Source organism: Apium graveolens, chromosome 4 (assembly GCF_009905375.1).
Source record: "Apium graveolens cultivar Ventura chromosome 4, ASM990537v1, whole genome shotgun sequence".
In the NCBI taxonomy this organism is placed as follows: domain Eukaryota; kingdom Viridiplantae; phylum Streptophyta; class Magnoliopsida; order Apiales; family Apiaceae; genus Apium; species Apium graveolens.
The window spans coordinates 84,756,563-84,779,887 of NC_133650.1; the positions used below are offsets into that span (position 1 = coordinate 84,756,563).

At 33.4% G+C, this 23,325-nt stretch overlaps 1 protein-coding gene and 1 non-coding gene across 2 annotated transcripts; both read right to left on the minus strand.

Annotated features, from left to right (window-relative positions):
• Window positions 1-14,440: 14,440 nt before the first annotated feature.
• LOC141718699 (uncharacterized) lies at window positions 14,441-15,277 on the minus strand. The gene is made up of 2 exons (XM_074521079.1): window positions 14,803-15,277; window positions 14,441-14,607 (listed from the first exon to the last, which is right to left on the minus strand). The coding sequence occupies exons 1-2, from the start codon at window positions 15,275-15,277 to the stop codon at window positions 14,441-14,443; spliced, it is 642 nt and encodes a 213-aa protein (XP_074377180.1).
• A 7,506-nt stretch (window positions 15,278-22,783) lies between these two features.
• On the minus strand, window positions 22,784-22,890 carry LOC141722904 (small nucleolar RNA R71). The gene has a single exon (XR_012575901.1). It is a non-coding gene; the product is annotated as a small nucleolar RNA R71 (small nucleolar RNA).
• Between the last annotated feature and the right edge of the window lie 435 nt (window positions 22,891-23,325).

A 23,325-nucleotide genomic window follows, 5' to 3' on the forward strand; every position in this document is an offset into this window, starting at 1 on the left:
ATGGATGTCAGTGATGCAGAAAAAGAGAGACTATATTAGCAAGAATATTAAGTTGTTATAGATTCTATCTCTTTGGATGTTGAGACATTTATTCACCCTGTTACAGCCTATCAACAATTGGCTGCTCAGGGCAATGAGGAGTCTGAGAAGGCACTTAATCTAGTATACACAGCAGCATCAATGCAAAGAGCTAAAGATGCTTTGTTCACTCTACCTCCTTCAGCTGGTGATAGTTTTGAATATGATGATGCTGAGAGTGGGAGATGAAGGCCCCAGTTCTTCTATTCAAATTCCAGAATGGATGCTCAGCAAGGAATGCAGCTATCATCACTTCAATTCAACCATGTTCAAATTAATCAACAAAACTCAGTCAGCCATTCACGTCACTACAAATGATAGAACTAAAGCTCTATTTGAAGCTCGTCTTGAGTCTTCACAGCTGCATAAAATTCAAAATATTAAACAGACTCAAGATGTGGATGATATGAAAAACACAATTGAGGAAGTAAAGAAAACTTTGTATGAGAAGATTGAAGAAAAGCTTTCAGAAGCAACAATGAGGGAAGTACAACTAAAGTTGAGAAAAGAAGGAGATTTGTCAAGGAAGATTGAGGCCCTCACTGCAAGATTATCTAGAGTTGAATACTCTGGGGCCAAGATACTAGAAGGCCAAGAAAAACAAACTCAACTACTTCAACAGCTGGTGGTTGTTGAAACTTCAACCCCTGCTCTATTTGATAATAACAAAAAGGGGGAAAGGATGTGCATATACAAGTTAATAAAGTGATAGTGCCAACTATTGCTATCTCAAAGCCACCGGTTAGAAAAGAATTAGATATCATTGATCTGATCAACCTAGCAGCAGCTGAGTTGAAGCTGAAAGAACAAAGGCAAAGAATAGATCAAAAAATCTCAGAGATATTTGGCTCAACTACTACTCAAGATAAATTTATGAAGCACTCCACACAGTTGAAGCCAATTACCATGAATGAAATGCAACTGGGACGTGGAGCAAGGGGAGAAACTTCAAGTTCAAATAAATTCAAACACATTGTGGTGCTCAAGCCAAAATTATCAACATTCAGGTTCACAACCAATCATCCAATGTTGGTTGATTATCCACCTCCCGGGACTGATGAGCAGAAACTCATGGGCACAACAATTTCAAGCTACAAAACTACCATGGATGCCATTTTGAGAGAAAGAATAGCAAGAATCTACAAATATGGAGAAATGGTTTTTGTGATGAGTGGATATCCAAGGTTTGAAGAGGCTAAGCAAGAAGAAGCCAAGCGGCTAAGGTCAAGGAAAAAGCAGGCAACTAAGGTAGCTGAAAAGGTAAATTGAGAAGCCTACCACTCTAATTGAAAATCATGCTACTCCAAATGAACAGAAAGTGGTTGAGAAGAAAGAAAAAAGCCTGAGTGGGTTAAAGGGAATAGGGTAAAGGTGAAAGATAAAAGGCCAAGGAGTGCTACAAAAAAGGAAAGTGAACTATCTAAATCTATGTCAACAAGTCAACCAACTGCAACAACTATGGAAGCAGCTGAGATCAAGGTCAACCCTGAGGTCAATTTTCATGGTGAACCCATAATACCAAAGGATGAGCCTGTATATTGGGATAGTTTACCAATTCCTGATATAAACATACCATTGCCCAAAAAGAAGAGAAATCCAAGAAAGAAATATATAGGAACAAATCCAATCCTACCTCAAACCAAAGCCAGATACTACAGTCAAAAAGGAGGATCAACTCTTTATATGTGACATCAAAGAATTTACAGACATTAATCTTTACCTGGATGAACTGGATGAAGTAAGGGCAATTGATGTTTCCTCCAAGCTGGCAGAAAGGTTGGTGTTCAGATACAAGGGAGGCAAGGAGATTACATGGCCTCTCTACAGAATTCTCAATGAAGGCTACAATATCCCAGTGAAGGTGTTCTCTGCAATGAAGAAAGATTTTGGATTCACCAAAGTGGCCAAATCAGAAGTACTCAGCAAGATCAACCAAATCAGACAAAGCTGGAGAGATCCAAATGCACTACCTAGAGTTTTGACTATCCCATACACTGGTGATAGATTGCATTTGAGACCTTATTGGATGATGAAGTTTAGAGATGAAATATTTTCCTAAATATTTTTCAGACTTGAAGACCAGCTACAAATATCAAGCAATGTTACACTCAAGGAAATGCAGGAGATGTTGGATATCAACAATGAAAATGAAGCTGAATTCTATAAACAAATCCAACACCAGATTGAGGAGAATAATGAGAAGCTGGGAAAGAGGACAAGGGATTCAAGGAAAAAGAAATGATCAGCTCAGTCTAGAGGAGCACCTTGAAAATGAGATGTAAATATACTTTACCTTCTTTGTTCAATTTTTAATTAAAGAATTTTGCTATTTATCTACTACTTACTGTATTGTTTTTAATAAGGTGTTTTATTATCATCAACTTAACCTGAACTTATGCCTATAATTTTGTTAGACATAAATTGGGGGTTGTTAGGAATATGTTGTGGGCTTGATGATAACTTACCAAAACACTCTAAGTAGATAAGTTAAATGAGTTTATAATCATCAACGGTTATATATATCCATTGATGGAGTAGCTTATAGTCAAATAAGTTTGTAGCACATTTCTGTATACCATAAACATCTTAGGGATTTAGAAGTTGTAGTGAATTTTAAGTCATGTCGACTACTAGCAAGATATACAAAATAGGTTGGCCAAATGTAAATAGAAGATGCCTTGTAATTTTGTATAAGTGAAAGAGTATCAACTGTTAAGGAATTCATCATCAATGGATAAACTTAAAGTTTCAACGGATGACTCAAGACACCTTCAACGGATAAGCTGGTCAATTGATATTTGCTAAAGCCTCAACGGATGCCCATATGCAAACATCAACGGATGACACTATTACAGCATCAACGGATAACCAAATTATAGTGTCAACGGATGATGGTGAAGTTTCAACGGATAACCAATTCAAATAGCAGTTGACAGTGACTTTACAGTCACATGGGTTGATTGTATACAAAAGAAATGTGGCATCCTGGATTCAGGTTTTAGAAAAAAATGAAGCATTTCCATTTCCATTCAAAACAGGGACGTTCAAAGTTGCAGTATCTAACTGGATTGCATTGGATAGAGAAATGAAGAAACATGTGATTGGACCTAGTTGTTAGGTTTTATGTTTTGTCTTATTTCACATATAACTTGGTAATAGATAAACCAAGTGTAGCAAGTAGTTTATTTATCGAATCAATTCAACAAGAAAGAACAAGTGAGCATAGCAAGTTGTATCCTCTGTAGAATACTCTCAAGTTCAAGTTTGTAAGCACTTGGAAGCAGGTGTGTTCTATTAGCATCACAGAGTTATCTTCTCAATGTATATATATATATATGGTGGAAATATCAATCCATCGGAAAGTTTCTAAAAACTTGTTTATTTACTTTCTGTTCTTGAATACTATTATTTTTTATCCGCACTCAAGCATATTCAAACACAGATATATGTATATATATATATATATTTATAAGAAGTTTTCAAAGTTTAAAAAAGAAACCAGAATTCCATTCAACCCCCTTCTATAATTCTGTTGTTATATTGTTAGGGAATAACATTTGGACAAATCCCTGGGAGTGGATGTAGAAGGAATTCTTACACCAGTAGTGGTAGTCGATTCAGCAATCACATACATCGGAACATAAGGACCATTCAGTAATATCCCACTATATAATGGATTCGAAACTTTAATGAATGTATCATCTTTTTCTTCCATAGGTTGTAGTTTTCTCGATCAAATGGGGAAACTTTGATACTTCTAATTCTTTGGTTGTTCATCATCTTGGAAAATAAAATTATTTAAGATTCAAAATTTCAAGATATTTTTTTCAAATTCAAAAATTTCAAAATTGAGAATTTTTGAAAATAAAAAAAATTCAAGAAATTTTTTCAAGAATTTGTTTGCTTTGGTTTCTTTCTTCGGATTTTGATTTGTTTGTCAATTAACAAGCTCTGATGCCAATTGTTAGTCCCAAAGTATCGTAGAAGGGGGGTTGAATACGATAACTACAATATTTTTCGATTCATTTCAAGTTCTTCGTTAAATGTACGGAATCTAAATAGACACAAAATAATTTGATAAATATATTGTTTTATTAATAGAAACCTTGAAGTTGTTACACTCTAATCAATCAAATGATTAGCTACAATAAATTCAACAGCAACAATATGTTTACAAGCTTAATAAATTTTGCCTTCAATGGAGCTTCGTAAAATACAGTTGGGAGCTGAAGAATATAACTTAATGAATTGAATTCATTCTACTTCCTTTTGTGTAGTCTTCGATTCCATTTGTACATGTGGCTAATTTTCAGCCAAATTGTTGAATTGGATTGCTTCTGTAATACACTGAACAACCAAGTGGCCAGTTGCGCCAAGAGTGAAATGAATTCACTTGCTCCAAGAGGAAAAAATCAGTTTGACTTAATACTTGCTTTCCACTTACGACAAGGGGGGATCAACTTCTTACCTTAACAATTTTTTAGGACTTGTGCCAAGGGGGAACGAGTTTCTTCCCTTGGAGTTCCAATCTAATTGCGACAAGGAGGGAATAGGATTCATTGCCTTAGTTTTTTAATTTTGTTGCGCCTAGAAGGAACTTCTGGTCTTGTCACTTGCGCCAAAAGATAGCTCTAGGACTTAGAATTATTATTCACTTTCGCCATGAGTGATAAAACCTAATCGAACCCTAGAATTAATATTACTTACGTCAAGAGGGAAGAATATTCAATACTTAGAATAATTTCTTGACTTTTCAAATGAAGCTAGATTTTTGCCCTGTTATGATTCACACTTGTCTGTATCATCTTGATTTCTTTTTTATGAACTAAATCAATCATTTTCTAATGTGATGATGCTTAGTGCACTGGTCAGGTTCACAAATGACTAGCCTGAATTGGATTAACTAAATTCTCTTTACACTTCTGAGCTGATACAACCTTTTGGTCATTCATTACTTCAATCACAGAAATCCTTGATCTCCAATACTTCAAATCAATACATTTCATTGTCACTAGAAGTCCTTTGACCTTTTATTCTTCACGGAGGCTTGAACATATTGATGAACTTCTTTCCGTGCCTTGGTTACGGACTTGGAACATCAATTCCATGTTTTGATTCTTTGTATTTATCCAGTCTTCATCTTCAGCGTTCTTGTGTTTCACAGGTTAATATTATTTAATTGTTTATTTTCATGTTGATTTATAATTTCTCGGTTATATATTACGTTACATTATGTTTTACACCTTGTTAATAGGCCAATCACATACATGCTTTATTAATAATAAAAAAATATCTCCTTCCCCAACCATCCCCAACCATGGTTGGTTGGGGTTTATTTTATAGCCAAACGATCCTTCTGCAATGATTCATTCTAGAAGACGAGAAGTAATAAATCTTATTTTCTGTAGTTAACAGTTTTTATTCGATTAAAACCCAAAAATAGGTATAACCGAGACAGTTTCGAGCGATTAAGGCAATAATAAAGACAATTTCTTGTTCTTCTCCTTCCACAAGTAAATTCATATTATTTTCATTTTTTATGATTTTTAAAGTAATTAAATTTGAAAAATCAAATTAAGTAATAGAAGAAAGTAAAAATAAGCCCGTAAGGGTTGGCTCAGTTGGCTTAAGAGTGGATAACTATCCCCTTGGTCACAGGTTCGAATCCCACGGGAGGAGAATTTATGATTATGCCTCCTGAGCCCGAGTTTGTCGCTTAAATGCAGTTTGCGGGAGGAGAATTTATAATTATGTAATTTTTTGACTAAATTTATGTTAATTTTATTTTTTATGATTTTTGTTAAATATGAAAATTAGAATTAAGTAATAAAAAAGGAAAAATAAAAAATATTTCCAAAATATTCCATAAAAAATGTACAATAATTTTTTTTGAGAAAATAAATAGTGTAATTATTTTGACCAAATTTATATTATTTTCAATTTTTTATAATAATTTTAAGTAATTTATATTTGAAAATTCGAAAAAAGAGGTTGTTGAAGGTGAATTTAATACTCCTTCCGCAATGATTCATTACGGAAGGGGTATTAAATGACGTGGAATTCCAAAAAGTTTCATCGCGAAAGCATATACTTCTGCATTGCAGTGATTTTTTTTCTTTTTTTAAACAATTTTTTTATGTCCCAAAAAAAGGATAAAAAATTTAAAATTTATTATAAATTTGATATCTTTTTTTGATATTAGACAAATTTTTAATATCATTTTTTAAAAAATATTTAAACATAAGTATTTTTTATTTTACCTTCTATTATAATAAAATAAGTACAATAAAAAATAAAAATAATAATAATTTAACAAATATAATATTAAATTTAGAATCATTTATTATGATATAAAGTCCGGTTAGAAAATAATAATATAGAATTATGTATCAAAATATTTTAACACTTCATAATCACGAATGAAATACTTTCAGTATAAATTTTATCATTTTTCTTCGAAATGGAGAATTTTGTACATTTAAATTTGAAATATATATATATATCAAATATTATAAATAAGTTATTTTTAAAGTGGGCTTCTTATGTTCACATTTATATTTTTCGAAAAGAATTTTATAAATTAGTAAAAATATATTTTATTAAATAATAAAATAATATTTTTTATAAAATATGACTCGTTTAATTATTACTATTATTACATTATTTTGAGAAACGTGTACCGGGATGATTTTTCATTCATAAACTCATGGTGTCATGAGATTACGAATCAAAAACCTTCCATGATATACATTTCTCGAAATAATTTAATAGTAATAAATATATAATGAGTATTATTATATTCAAATTAAAATTTTATTATTTAAAAATACAAATTTTTATTAAATTTAAAATATACATATGTATTTTTAATAGTAAAAATATATATTTTATTATAATTGAATTATTTAATATTAATAATATAATTTAAATATAATACAAATATGTTTTATTTATTTTATTTTTAAATAATTAAAGAAAAAAATATCTTGGATAACGTGACTTTGAGAATGAATTATTGTGAATCCGTTTTTGGTCCCATATCTTGTGAAACTTTTGCTTATTAAAATACTTAAAAACATAAACCAAAATATATATTGATATATAGATAGATAGATGTGCAAGAAAATTAAGCATACATAAAAGATTTTACATGGCATGGAGATCGAATAGTAATGGGTTAAATTGATGAATTCCAAATAAATTATGTTCTTTCGATCGTCTCTAAATTAAACTATAAATGCCAATATTCAGCTAGAAGCGTCCTAATTTTTTTACTTAAATAAAATAAAATAAATAAATTTTAAATATAATTATTTTAATTAGTGAATTTTAAATAATACTAATAATATAAAATACATATTTTAAAACTAAAGTCAATAAAAAGGAAAAATATCAAAATAAGTTGAAAAAAAATATATTATTATTAATATAAGTTACAAATTCAACAGTTCAATCGACGAGCACAGCCAGCTGCAAGGGACTTATAAGTATAAGGGCATGTTTGGCTCCTGCTTATAAGTTAGCTTATGATTTATAAGTTTGGAACAAATTATAGACAACTGTTTGTTGACCAAAATTTATAATTTATAAACTGATAATTTGAATGTTAGTAATAATATATTTTTTTATCAACTTTAGTTTTAAAATATATGCTTCTAAATATTAATCTATTTTAAAATTCACGAATTAAGATAATTATATTTAAAAATTATTTATTTTAGTTCATTTAAGTAAAAAATTCTGACTTATAAATAAAATTATCCAAACACTTAAATAACTTATAAGTATTAATTTACTTATCACTTATAAGCCATTTATTTATTTTAAATTATAAATTATTTAATTTAAAATTTACCAAAGAACACCAAGTCTAGCGTCACAAACAGCGCTACCTTTTTTGTTCAGCCTTCCTTTCCTCTGCTTAAAATGAGAAAGAAGAAAATATACGGTGTCTAATTTTCTTCTTTTATCTTGGCAACTTTTTTATGTTGCACCATATTTCTTGTTGTTTAAAAAATATTTGTTGTTTCATATCATTTCATATTAAGAATTTAGGACATATGCCTACATTTTCGTTTTGAAATTTTATTAAACCAATTCTATAGTTGTGTTTAAAATACATGTATTAGTGGTTTTCATTATGAACATTTCCCGTATATTTAAAGTCATGTAAAATGTTTGATAAGATTTCTATAACATTATCTAAATTTTGTAACTTTTTATTTTTACTATATATTTAGATATTTTTCTTTTTTATTTTTATATTTGGGTATTAAAAATATTTTTTTTAAAAAAAATATTTTAACTTATAAATTATAATTATCAAACACATCATCAAATTATACCTAAAATTATTTAAATACTTAAATAGCTAAAACAACAAAAAATTATTTTTATAATATTCAACCGCTTTAAGTTATAAGTTATATGAAATACATGATCAAACCGCCTATATTCAAACGGCCTATATATAATTGTTCTATTTGTGTAAAAGTTATCTGAGAAGTTTATAAATAACTTGTTGATCTCATTCGTCATACTTCAATTTTTAATTTTTGTTAGCAACCCCTGCAGCACTAGTCGCCTTATTAAAAGAAACATGTAACTTATATTAATTATATTAGATTAAAACATATGCAATGCACGGATCGTAATTTTTTTTAATATTATATATATTTTTTTTAAAATTGATTTTAATTCTTAATTTTATTCATTTGAAATTTTAAATGATATGACTTCATAATAATTATATTAATAGACGTGTATGTTTATAACTTTTTAGAACACTTAAACTTATTTAAAATGATAGCATTTGTAAAGGGGAAATGTTATTATAATGAAATTATTATTTTATTGAGGGTAAAAATATAATGTCTACATTATGTTGGGACCTTAAAAAATATTATTTTGGCATGATGATTACTTAATTGATTAATTATAATTCTGTAAAAGATATTTGAAAAAGACAATATTATTGATTGAACGATATAGTTTTATTGATAATTCTATGTATATTTCTAAAAAATAATATTATGTTTTAACTAAAATTTGATTTTTAGTTCACATCAATAGGATACGAATTATACTTAATTTAATATTAATTTAATTTATTTCGGATAAGTGGTTTATATTATTTTATTTTAACCTGATGCTTAATACACCGACCAAATCAAATTAATTATTTTTAGTTTAATTTTAACTTTTTTTAAAGTCTGGATCAATACGATAATTTTGTTTTAGACTGAATAATTAGTATATATTATTTTATTTTTGTTGGTCGAATTGTTTTTTTATTTTAGTTTTCTGTTAGTCTAAATCAATCGTGTAATGTAGATAAATAAAATTTATTATTTTGTTTATCCAAGTTCATTAGTATAATTTTTTTAGGAGTATTGATAGTATTATTATTTTATCTTAGCTCGATTCGCATGATATATCAACTAAATCTTAATAATTATATTTAGTTTGCTTAAATTTAATTTAGTCAGAAGTAACAAATTAGAATAATATAGAACTCGATATGAACTAAAATATAAATTGGTAGAAGAAGTTGAATTTAATATAAATTATAATGATATAGAGTTCGATATAAAATAGTATTAAAATTGGAAAAACAGTAGGGAAGTTGACTTCAATATCAATTAGAATTAAAATTGATCGATCTAATAATTAGAATTAGAATATAAATTGGTAGAAGAAGTTGAATTTAATATAAATTATAATGATATAGAGTTCGATATAAAATAATATTGAAATTGGTAAAATAATAGAGGAAGTTGACTTCAATATTAATTAGAATTAGAATTGATCTACCCAATAATTGAAATTAAAATAATTAAATAGGAGTAATTAAGTAATTTCAGCAAATACCTTATTTTCATATTTTCAGGAGGTTTTAAACTACGAACGGCTAACCCCGCCCCATTCATCATTACTTGATTGTGCTAAACCTGATTATAAATAAAACTTCAAACTCCTGCTTTGGGATATTTGCATGCAATCAGAAAAAAAAACTTGCGGGCGTAAATAAAGCACGGCAAATGAAGGAAACTTGCAATTTAATGTAAGAAAGCAACAAGACTATATGGTCCTCAGCGTCAACAACATCCGCACTGTACCAAAAATTTGGCCATATACATCACAGAATTATTTACCTCCCGTATTCTTACATAAAAAAATTTCAATCATATGTAGGCTATGTTTAATATTATTATTGCAGATAGTTATAACACTTTTTTGTTGAAAAATTGTGAATTTTTTTTTGATAAATTCTAAAATTTATTATCTTGGAAAAGGTTTTTGGTCTAAAAACTGATGTTAGCAAAAGCATGTCTCATGTTTTTGAAAAAAAATGTTTTCAACTTTTACAACAAATAACTATCAGTTTCACCATCAAACCTTTTCAAAAATATTACTTTTATTTTTTCTATTTCAAAATATGCGTAAATTAAAAAAAAATTATCAAACAGTAATCTAATTTTCCTGACAAAATATTTTTTACCGATTTTTTTCTCATAACACAACAGTTTTCAACAACACTTCCAAACATAGTCATAATCTTGATGATTTGATGACACGCTATAATGCCACATGATATATGCTTCACTAAAAGTCAGACAGACAATTGCACAGTTTATAAATAAAATGGGGGTATAATTTTTTTATATTAGTTTTTAAATTAATGTGGGAAAAGAATTAATCAAAATTAGAGTTCGATCGGAAGTGGAACTTAATTAGGTTACCTTCGGGTGGAAGTGCGGTAATAATGGTCGTGGTTAGGGTCATAAACAGGAGAGTGTCCCAACTTTGATAAATGTCACATGCATTTCCCTAACATGCACGACACGACACGTGGCCTAAACATATGGTTATTGCTATGATTTAGTTAAGGAGATTTCGGTAACATGCATGCAGGCAAAGCTATTAATTAACCCTACGCTTCTGTCGACGCCAGGCACTGTCACGTGATTCTCTGCCCACCCGACTTCCGACTTGCTCACCTCATAGATTTTAGAGAAAATTTCCAAATTACCTCACTTTTAAAATACCCGACTATAGTTCTATATATTATATAATTAATATATATATATATATATATATATATAACCGTCTCATATGAAACTCAGTAGCGTAAACTTAAGCAAATGCACGTCAAGGACAAGCAATTGTATTTTTATCAAAACATTACTCACTTAACAGACAAAGTGCTGAACAAGAAAAAATAAACTTATTAAAATAACTAACAAATTTCCTAAACCAATTCTACCCTTATGCTGATTTAACTCAATCCTACAATTTCTCCATTATTAGTGCAATCAATCTCTATTGTCAGTGATACTCAAATGACATGTTTCAGATTAATTCCAACATTACTCCCCATTAATCTGAAACTTATCCTGCCAGATGTTTAATTCCCAAAAGCCTGCGCAGTTTCTCAAAATTTGCTGTTGACATAACCTTTGTCAAAGTATCAGCTCGGTGCATATCGCTTCTCACATGTTTTAAGATAATTTCTCCACGTTCAACACACTCCTCGATAAAGTGATAGCGAACATTAATATGCTTACTTCTCCCTTGGAATACTGGATTTTTGGCAAGGTCTATTACAGATTTGTTGTCAATATACAAGATTACTAGTCCTGCGATTTCAGCAGTCACTTGACTAAGAACATTACTTAACCAAATCCCTTGAGAAGCAGTTGTCGTGGCTGTCATAGATTCTGCTTCACACGAAGATAACGCCACACACCTTTATTTTTGAGATACCTAAGTAATCAAGCTCTTATTTAAGTAAAAGATTATGCCCCCTGTGTTTTTCCTATCATCAACTTATGTGTTTTTCCTATCATCAACTTATCCCGCCATATCGCTGTCTGAGTAGCCTGTCAGCATGTTATTTTCATTTTTTTGTGTATACCAATCCAAAGTTCAGAGTACCCTTTACACAGCGAAGAATCCTCTTCACAACATTTAGATGAACAATCGTTGGACGTTCCATATATCTGCTCACGATCCGACAGCAAAAGCAATATCAGGTCTGGTATGTACCAGGTACATGAGGCCTCCTACCATGCTTTTGAATAGTGTGGTGTTAACTGGTTTCCCTCCTTCATCTTTGGTAAGTTATTCTTTGGGATCCATTGGAAACAATGTTGGATTACAGTCACTCATTCCCGCTTTCTCAAGGATCTTCTTCGCATAGCCGATTTATTTTAGTTCAATGAAGCCATCTCCTTGTTCAACCTCAATGCCCAAATAGTAGCTTAACTTGCCCATATCACTCATTTTGAACTCACGGTGCATCTGTTCTATGAAGGCTTTGATTATGTAAATATTTGTTCATGTGATCAAAAAATCATCCACATACACGCCCATAATTTTCACATCATTTCCTTTCTTTTTTACGTACACCCCATGCTCGTATGGACACATTGTAAAGCCAAGTCGTTCCAGACATTTATTGAGTTTTGCATACCACGCTTGAGGAGCCTGCCTCAACCCGTACAAAGCTTTCGATAATTTATAAACCTTATTTTCTTCCCCTTCCTTTATAAATCCCTCTAGCTGAGTAACATAAACTTCTTCACTAATCTCCCCGTTCAAAAATGCAATTTTTACGTCGAGATGTTGAACCTGCCAATTATTTTTCGCAGAGAGAGCCAACAGCAGACGAACTGTCCCTAGGCGAGTAACAGGTGTAAATACCTCATCGAAATCCACTCTTTGTTCTTGAGCCTATCCTTTAGCAACTAACCTCGCTTTGTGCTTAATAATCTTTTCGCTAGCATCCATTTTGAGTTTGTAAATCCATTTTAGTCCAAAGACTTTGTGACCTCGTGAAAATTCAGTTAAGCTTCATGTGTTATTTTTTTCAATTGAATCCAATTTCGTTTCCATGGCCTGTCTTCAAGGACGTTCCTTTGCTGCTTGACCATACGTTATTGACTCACTCTGTTCTGCAAGATAAAGTACCTCTTCACATTCAACTTCTTCGGAGTTGTTATAAAATCAATTAATGATCTGAACTTCTTTGGTTCACCACTGTCATCACAAGTATTGCAATCTGGGTCTGACGAGTGTGTCTGGAGAGTTACAAGGTGGGATTCACTAGTGCTTGATGAATGTGACAGAGGTGTTGCAGGTTGAGATTCACTAGTGACATCGGTTTGTATACTCCTTGGGCTGTTTGGATCATTGTCATCTACCACCTGAATATCATGAACCGAAAATATACCTATTTCATCTGACTCCCCTTTCTTCTGCGCATTCCATGGCCACATTTTATTTTCTTCAAAAACCACGTCTCTGCTTACTTAAACTCGATTACCATCTGGATCGTAAAGACAATACGCCTTTGTCCCTGATTATTTTCCAAGATTGATCACTTTCTTGCTTCTTTCATCCAGTTTTTTTGTTTGAGTCCCTGGGACCTTCATGTGTGCTAAACAACCAAACACGCGTAAATGTCCAATATCTGGCTTGACTTTTGACCACGCTTCATATGGAATTTTCCAGTCAAGGCCCGAGTTGGCAGCCTATTTAAAAGATATACTGAGTGTCTTATAGCTTCTCCCCACAACATGGATGACAATTGCATTTCTTTTAAGCAACTTCGTGCCATCTCTACCACGGTTCTATTTTTTCGTTCTACCACGCCATTTGGTTGTGGCATGTATGGAGTCGTGTAGTGCTTCACAATTTCTGCCACTTCACAATAATTTTTGAACTTGTTTGATGTAAATTCACCTCCACGATCTGTTCTAAACACCTTCACTTTTCTTCATGTCCTATCTTCTACTGGTGCTCGAAATTTTTATAAAGCACCAAAAGCTTCATCTTTGTTTTTCAACAGATAGACCCACATGACACAACTAAAATCATCCACAAGCAAAAAATAATACTTATTTCCAGCAGCTATTTCAGGCAATATTGGACCATATAGGTCGCTATGAACTAGGTCTAACACCCGTTCAGCATTATAGGTGGTTTGAGTTGGGAATTATTTCCTTGTTTGTTTAGACTGTAAACATCCAGTACATACATCTCCAGATGCTGAAAGTTTTGGCAAACCCCTCACCATTTCATTTTTGAACATCATTGTCATGGCCTTTGAATTTACATAACCAAGGCGTAGATGTCATAGCCTTGACACCTCATCCTTTTTTTACAGCAAGCAAGCAGACTTGTTGGTTTCAATGATCAATTTATATAACCTGTTAGGGGATCTCTTCACTTTCATGAGTAATTTATCTTGTTTATCAAAAACCCATAGAAATATACCATTAAGTACAACTCTATTCCCTTAATCTAGAAATTGACCTAAACTAATTATATTATTACGAAGGTTAGGAATATAGTATACCTATTTCAGAACACGTTCTTCCCCATTCTTACAAACGAGTGTCATTGAGCCTTTTGCCTCTATTTTTACCGTTGAGCCATCACCAAACTTTACCAATCCTGTTATTCCTTCGTTCAACTCCGTGAATTCTGATTTCAGTCCAGTCATGTGGTTACTCACGTCATTTTCTAAATACCATATTTTTGACTCATTATAATTTTTCATCACTGTCAACAAGAAGTGCAGGGACTATCTTTGCTTCGTTTATCAACACAACTTCATCATCTTCCTTGTTGTGTTTGGACAGCAAGAGTGATGGTTTATCATCTTCGACTTGCATCATATAATCTCATATTTCTGCTCTCTACTTCATCTGGGCTTACGACACTCAGATGTATAGTGTCCATAAATGTTTAGCCACTCTTCTATGGTAAGTAGTAGTTTTTTCCCCTCAGTCTCTCGCTTGGACCATTCCTCTTCAGTAAGCAATAATTTCCCACCACTATTCTCATTTTTCCCATTCATCCTTTCTTCATGGGCCTTAAGTGAGCCCAAAGTCTCTTTTACAGACATGGTCTCTAAGTCGCCAATTTGTTCTATTGTAGAGGTAATTTGCAAAAACCTGGTAGGCACAACATAAAGTAATTTTTTTACCACATATGACTCTTCTATCTTCTCTCCCAGTGCCTGTATATTGGTTACAATCCCATTAAGTCTCATATAGAAATCATCAAGCTGTTCCGAGTCTTTCATACTTAATAATTCAAATTCCGCCTTAAGTGTTTGAACCATTTCCTTCTTAACTCGGTCTGCCCCTTGACATAACATTTTTATTGCCTCCCAGGCTTCTTTAGCCATCTATCTTTATACAATTGAGAGTAGCACGTCTTCAGGTATACTTTGATAAATCATGGCTAGGGCTACTTTGTCCGTTTTCTCTTAAATAGGTGCATTTGGATCTGTAGGCTTCACAGCATTCCAAACCCCTTGCGCCTGCATAAAAACCATCATCTTCATAGCCCATGCCGTGTAATTGCTCCTGGCCAACATTGGATAACTCAATCCAATCGACCCCTTCTTGTTCATGTACATCGTCGACGTCGTTGACATTCACTGAGTTCCGCTCCCAAGCTTTGATACCAAATATAATTCTATATATTATAATTAATATATATATATATATATATATATATATTTGTGACTGTCTAATATGAAACTGAGTAGAGTAAACTTACGAAAATGCACGTCAAGGACAAGCAATTGTATTTTTATCAAAATATTACAGACTTAATAGAAAAAGTTCTGAACAAGGAAAAATAAAGACTTATGGAAATAACTAACAAACTTCTTAAACCACTTCTACATTATGCTTATTTAACTCGATCCTATAATTTCTCCATTATTAGTGCAATCAATCTCCACTGTCAGTGATACTCAAATGACATGTTTCATATTAATCCAACACCGACTGGATATCTTTTTTTCTCGCATGAGAGTCGGCCACCCTACCTTCTTCTAACCATAACCGCCCTACTTTCTTTTTCACTTTTTCTACTCATCTACATCTCCATATTCATCTACATCTCCTCCTTTTGTTTACTTTTTTTGATAAAATCGAGATTTGATCCACAAAACTCGAAAAATCCATTACAGTTCTTCACTTTAGTTTTTAGATCTACTAAGGTAACATCTTGGATTTTATAATAAAATTCAGTTTTTGGATTCAAAATCTCTAGTCTAACAACATATTACAATTTTGTGTTATTCCGAGATTTTTGAATTTTGGGGTTTTTTCTCGTATTATTCTGTTTAAGTTATTATTTGTGTGTTTGATTGTCTCACTTTATGCGATGTGTCTATGATGTGGTGGTTGTGACAGTGTATTGGAAGATCTTGATATCTCGTATCAACAACACTTTCGGCAGGTATGCTTACCTCTTACAAAAAATATTTGTTCATAACATGACGCATCTAAGCTCAGTTATTGCAACTGAGTCCTCTGAACATTGCACTATCAATGAAATTAATGTGAGGGTCAATTGTGAAGTTATTATTTTCGGGGGAGATGCATGCTAGATTTCCCGGGAGATCATTACCTTCATTTTTAATTTTCAAAATATTTGTATTCAATTTGTTAAGCAATCCAGAAACAAAACGACTAATTATTTAGCTCTATTTGTTTTTCTACCAAGTTGTATGATCAATTAGTCCAAGTTGGCAAAAAAAGACCTGACTGGATACTCAAAATATCATTTTTTACTAAAATATGCTATATTTTTATTTTAAATAAATTAGCCGTTATTGTGAAATGACACAACAATTTTATTTAATAAAAATATTAAAAAAAATCATACATCATGCAGAAAAAAAATCAAATATAATTCTAAAGGAACGAAGTGTTTTTAATAGACAAAGTTTTTTTTTACTAATATTATTTTCAAAAAAAATTGACCGAAACACACATAAGTCTCTTGGGTCAAAATACAACTTCCAATATATATAATTATTTACGCGACACAACACTTTCGGTGAAGTATCACGATAATACGTCAATTTTAATTAGGATGATACAATATTTTAGTGGAGTATTAATGAAGTATATATAGTATCAGGCTTGTATTTCTTCGCGGGTAAAGTGTAACTCTACTCCCCTGTTATCGGTGGAATGTCCTGATCCATGACCAATACTTCATTGTTAGCTCATGTAATTTATACTTTTTTAAATTTTTAAATTAATTTTTAATATTTAAACATGAACCCTATTTTTATATATTTTTTAATACTTTTAGATTCATCAATTCCTTAGTTGGATTTTAAAATTATTCTTAAAAAAATAAATAAAAGGCTAATAAATATAGTGTTTAAGGCCTTTAGGTCCTAAATTCTTCTATCATAACCTTAATTTAATTGTGAACTTTAATTTTAAAGTTTAATCGAATCTTATTCGTACAATTTCTTATGAATTTTAAGTTTCAAACAAATTTCTATTTAGATTTTAAAAATATTAAAGAAAAATGACATTTTCGATTTAGGCCCTAAACCTAAAAATTAAACCCTAATTTAAGTGTGGAAATTAATTCAATAAAATTCTATAATTTTAGATTATACTAAAAGGAGTGAGGATTTACCTTATTGCTCCACCAATAAAAAAATATGTTGATTCATACTCCACTCGAAAAGGAGTATAACATATGATTGGAATATTCGGTGATACTCTAAATGAAATATTTAATCGGTGATGGCTATTTTAAAGAATGATTACTAAAATATAATTATTTACAAATTTTATCCCTATTTGTTTTTGAAAATATCGGAGATTAATTATTATTTTAACAAAGGTGAATTACATAGGCTTTTTTTCCTTGTTAATTTCTATTCGGTATCTTGGATCTGTTAAAATTATGGTCGGTATATTTTTGGGGATGACTTTTAAAATATAGTTATTTAGGTCTTTATGTCTCTACTATTTTGTGAAAATATTGGAGATTAATTATTTTTTAACAAAGGTCAATTAGTCTTCTCTTCTTTACAGTTATCAATTGCATTAGTCTAAAAATGGTTTTTCATGGTTTTAGGTAAAAAATTCAAATTTGTCGACTTGCTAGAATTGTCATGTACAAACGCTAACATAATAATAATAATAATAATAATAATAATAATAATAATAATAATAAAGAATCAATATAAAGGTGTCGTGTGTAAGACCCTTAGGCTAGATTTTATTTTGGGATCGAGATTCACCTGGCGGCGACACGGACTAGTCGTCAGGCGGCGACACAGACTGGGCGCCCAGGAGGCGACTAGGACTGGACGCCAGGAGGCGACACGGACTTGAGTTGTTGTGTTTATGTGGGATTGCTGGTTGGTCTAAATGTGGGCGACACTGAGCTGAGAGCTAAGTTGGGATTCCAAATGACTAAGGCATGGTCAAATCTGTAGGCACATGTGTGGCACATGGGGGCTGAGATATATATGCATTATATATATATGCATAAGTGCTGGAATATGCACTAGTGGGTTGCTGGAATAACTACCTTGCAGTGGGGCTCAAGGAATTGGTGGAAAATTCGAATTGAGGGAATTTGAAATGCTGGAATCGCTTGTAACCGCCGGCAGTTGCTTCTGTTGGGGCTGTGTGGGCTGCGTGGGCAGTTGGTTTTGTTGGGGCTGTGTGGATCAAACTCCTATATATAAATAGATAGGCATTGTGAGAATGTAATCTATGCATGTTGGCTTGTATGCACTAAACATGTATACATATGTTAGGAAGTAGGGAAAAGTATGTAAACATATGCTGGGTTGTATTATTATATTAGGCAGTAGCACAAGTCTGTACACATAATCGAGTTGTATCTTTATATTGTTGGTCAATAGAAGGTTGGGCATTCAGGCTCGTAATCTACTGTGTCTTACATTTACTTGGTAATTAGACACACTAGCACACACGATCGGATCTTAGTTGTGCGTGGGTTTCATAGTTATATACACTGTCTTGGGATTGTTGGGGTTGTTGGGCGACAATCTCTCGAGAAGGCTGACTACTTGGGCGTTAGGGCGATCGAGTAGGATGCACGGATCAGAAAATTCAGGGTTGAAAATCTGACCCCGTGACAAGTGGTATCAGAGTTGTGTTGATCAGTTCGGGGTTTGACATGATGGATGGATCATGTGGGAGCAAAGTTGATTTTGCTGGGTTTCAAAAAGTGTTGGGCGAGTCCAAGTCAGAAATATGGTGCCATTGATAAGGAAATATAAGGCCATGAAGTATGATCTGGGTGACTTTAAAAATGCTCTTGGGGATCAGTTTGACGTCATAGAGAGAAGGTTCGAGGAGATCTCTTTTTGAGTTGGGATGTTGGCTGATCGTTGGTTAATCGAAGTATAACGAGTTGAGTTTTACTTGGAGTTATCAAGGCGGGATGCTGGAGACATTTCATTGGGTGATGATGGAGAGCACTCTGGGCTTGAAACTTCTGTTCAAGGTGGGGAAAGTGCAAGAATTACACAAAATTTATCTCTCTTTGGTGGAGGCGCATCTGATTTTTGAGGCAGTCATGGCGACTGTTGCGCAGCGTGGGGGCGTTGGCGTCAAGGTTCAGCGATGGGGGATGGTCTATGTTACAGATTTTGGTGATAAGTATTGGAAACACTAACCACGGTTATGTGATGTGCAGATCGGTGGTGGCTGATTTGTTTATGGTGATTGGCGTGCATCATGGGTATATGATTCTTCCAGGAATAGGTCCTGTTAAGGGAAGAGTGCTGATCTTGGGTTTTGGTTAGTCGAATTTGGTATAGTTGGCATTGTTTGGCTATGTTTAGCCTATGGTCGCTCATATGTATTGAAGTGACTTGGAGGAACATGATCATGGTTGAAACATGTTCATGATTTGAGATGGCTGAGTTCCTATTGGTTTGACAAGGGTAAGAAGAAAATGCAGAAGTTATGGGTTGTTCAAGTGTTGGTCGGTGACATGGTTTGTGGGATCAGATTATTGTTTGCGACGCATCTTTATAAGGCAGCAAACTTGGTATTTTTCTGGAGGGGACCTAAGTCAATGTCTCCAAGGGTGGGAGACGCTGCTGGAACTAAGTCAAAATGGTATTGGGTGTGTAGGCGATGGTGTGACTACACATGGTCATCTGAAATTTTGGTGACTAAAGGGGAGAAACCTTGGAGATTAATCTAATCAACTGGTGATAGCTAATTGGGTTTGGCAGTGGCAGGAACCACAGACGGATATGCAACCTTGGTTCATAGGCATTGGTTTTGCTACTTGGAGAGACGGACTTCTCAGAGTTGCTGCTGATTTGATGAGGACATCAAACTCAGGAGTATGGGAGGGTTTATAAGACACTTAGGCTGAATTTCATTTTGGGATCGAGATTTGCCTGGCGGCGACACGGACTAGTTTCCAGGCGGCGACAAGGGTTGGGCGCCAGACGGCGACAAGGATTGGGTGCTAGGCGGCGACAAGGATGGGCGCCAGGCGGCGACAAGGAATGGGTGCCATGCGGCGACTAAGACTAGACTCCAGGCGGCGACACGGACTTGAGATGTTGTGTTTATGTGGGATTGCTGGTTGCTCAAAATGTGGGCGACACTAAGCTGGGAGCTAAGTTGGGAGTCCAAATGACTAAGGCATAGTCAAATCTGTAGGCACATGTGTGGCACATGGGGGCTGAGATATATATGCATTATATATATGCATAAGTGTTGGAATATGCACTAATGGGTTGCTGGAATAATTACCTTATAGTTGGGGCTCAAGGAATTGGTGGAAAATTTGAATTGAGAAATACTGGAACCGCTTGTAACCACCGGCAGTTGCTTCTGTTGGGGCTGTGTGGGCTGCGTGGGAAGTTGGTTTTGTTGGGGCTGTGTGGATCAGACTCATATATATAAATAGATAGGCATTATGAGAATGTAATCTATGCATGTTGGCTTATATGCACTAAACATGTATCCATATGTTAGGCAGTAGGGAAAAGTCTGTAAACATATGTTGGGTTGTATTATTATGCTAGGGAGTAGCACAAGTCTGTAAGCATAATCGAGTTGTATCCTTAAATTGTTGGTCAATAGAAGGTTGGGCATTCAGGCTCGTAATCTGCTGTGTCTTACATTTGCTTGGTAATTAGACACACTTGCACACACCATTGGCATCCTGTTGTGCGTTGGTTCAATATCATATCTGTTATGCTTGGGTTTGCTGGGGTTACTATTGAGTGGCATTTATGACACTTTATAATGCTCTAATAAGCTTTGAATTGATGCGTTTGTACTCAGGTTGTTAAGTGTTTTAATGTGTTTTTGAGTGTTTTTGCATTTCAGGCATTATCTAGGTAATCAGGTGAATTAGCATTGTTTTGGTGCTAATTTGGTGTCAAGGTGGTGTTGGAATAAAAGCTCGTTGAAAGCCGTCTCGAAGCAGCAAGAAAAAGAAGAAATTCTGAAGTTTTTCCAGAAGTACGGTGCGCCCACGCTGTGATAGCGCGCAGCGGTGCCGGGTCGTTTTTGCAGAATCTTGATTCTATTCTAATTCGAATTGGAAGACTTCTATATTGCATGGGGTTGCTATATAAACTACTTTAGGTCATTTTTCATATAATATCAAGCTAGAGCGCAAGGAGAGCTGTAAGAAGACCGTATTAGCATGATTCAACGAAGACGAAGAAGATCTTATTTTTACTTGTGAATCTTTGTTTTAAGTTGTATTTGGATGCTAGTTTTCTAACTTGTGAACCTTACTCTTGTTTCGTACTTGGTTTTGTTATTTAAGTATAAAGTCTACATTTATTATACCATACTTTCATCGAAACCCACGTTGATGATAAGTTCGATTATGGGATAATCGTTATCGTGGGGTTCTAGCGGATTTATTTATGGATTTCCTTAGTTAAATTGTTTCGATGCCTTAGAGTGTGGTGATTGTATGATAACCTAGTATTGGTTGTGCGTATTCGTCTTATGAGCGTCGCGAACTTATAAGATAGTGTGTTAATTCTTAATGAAGTGATAGTGAATTTAAGGATTTAGAACTTGCCATGCTAGCATAGGTTCATGTATTTGTTATGCATGATTCATGGGCAATTTTAACCAACTTACTTGCCCTGCGTAATCAAGATAGATAACTTATGCTTAAACCGTTATGTTTTCAAATTACATAGATATATAGGGTCTCAATATAATTGGTATCTATTCAGCTTCTATCTCTTTTGTGGATGTCTGGTAATATGGTACTTGTGCAACAAAAGTTGGCGTTTATCAGTTTCGTGTTATCTGATTAGTGTCATCACCATTGGATGCTAAGGTTAAGAACAAAAAGGCTATTGAATGAAGTATTTAATGAAGTTAGAATCCCATGTTTGTCATATATTAATTCAACCATTCTTATTCCCTTAGTTATAATTGTTAGTTTAATTCTTAGTTATAAACAACCTCAATTTGTTATCATCTTAGCATTGAATAATAACCATGCATTGTTGCTTAAGTGCATAAATTAATTAGTTAACCAAGCCAGTCTATGTGGGAATGAACTAGAAAAGATTGTATATTACTTGTGAACGCGTATACTATTGAGATCAAGTCAAGCACGATTTAGATGATACAGATTTCCATTCAGTTTGGGGGTTCTCCTACTGACGACCCCAACATGCACATCAGAAAATTTCATCGAGATCTGCGACACTTTCAAGTTCAATGATGTGACTGAAGATGCTATCAAGCTGTGACTCTTCCCATTATCTCTGAGGGACAAAGCTAAGTGCTGGTTACATTCTCTACCAGCAGGGTCTATCACCACTTGGGAAGATCTTGCTCAAAAGTTTCTCACTAAATTCGTCCCTATGGCAAAGACTACTGCAATCAGGAATGCTCTTACTCATTTTGCTCAACAAACTGGAGAATCTCTGTGTAAGGCTTGGGATCGATATAAGGAGATGCTAAGGAAGTGCCCACACCATGGCATGCCTGATTGGATGATTATTAACTATTTATATAATGGATTAGGTGCTACTTCTAGACCCATGCTCGATGCAGCATCAGGAGGAGCCTTGTGGGCTAAAAGCTACGATGAAGCTTATGAACTTATTGAACTGATGGCTGCTAATGAGTACCAGAATCCTTCCCAGATATTGACTCAGGGAAAGGTAGCAGGAATTTTGGAGTTGGATGCAGCAACTGCTATAGCTGCCCAACTTAAGGCTTTTACGATGAATGTGGAAACTTTGGCTAATTATGGAGTTAATCAAATCGCTAGTGTCTGTGAGCTTTGTGATGTTGCCCATGAGGCTGATCAGTGTGCAATTTCTAGTGAATCAGCTCAGTTTGTGAGCAATTTCAGCGTTCGCAGCAACCTGTGCCAGCCACTTATCATCCCAACAACCGCAATCATCCTAATTTC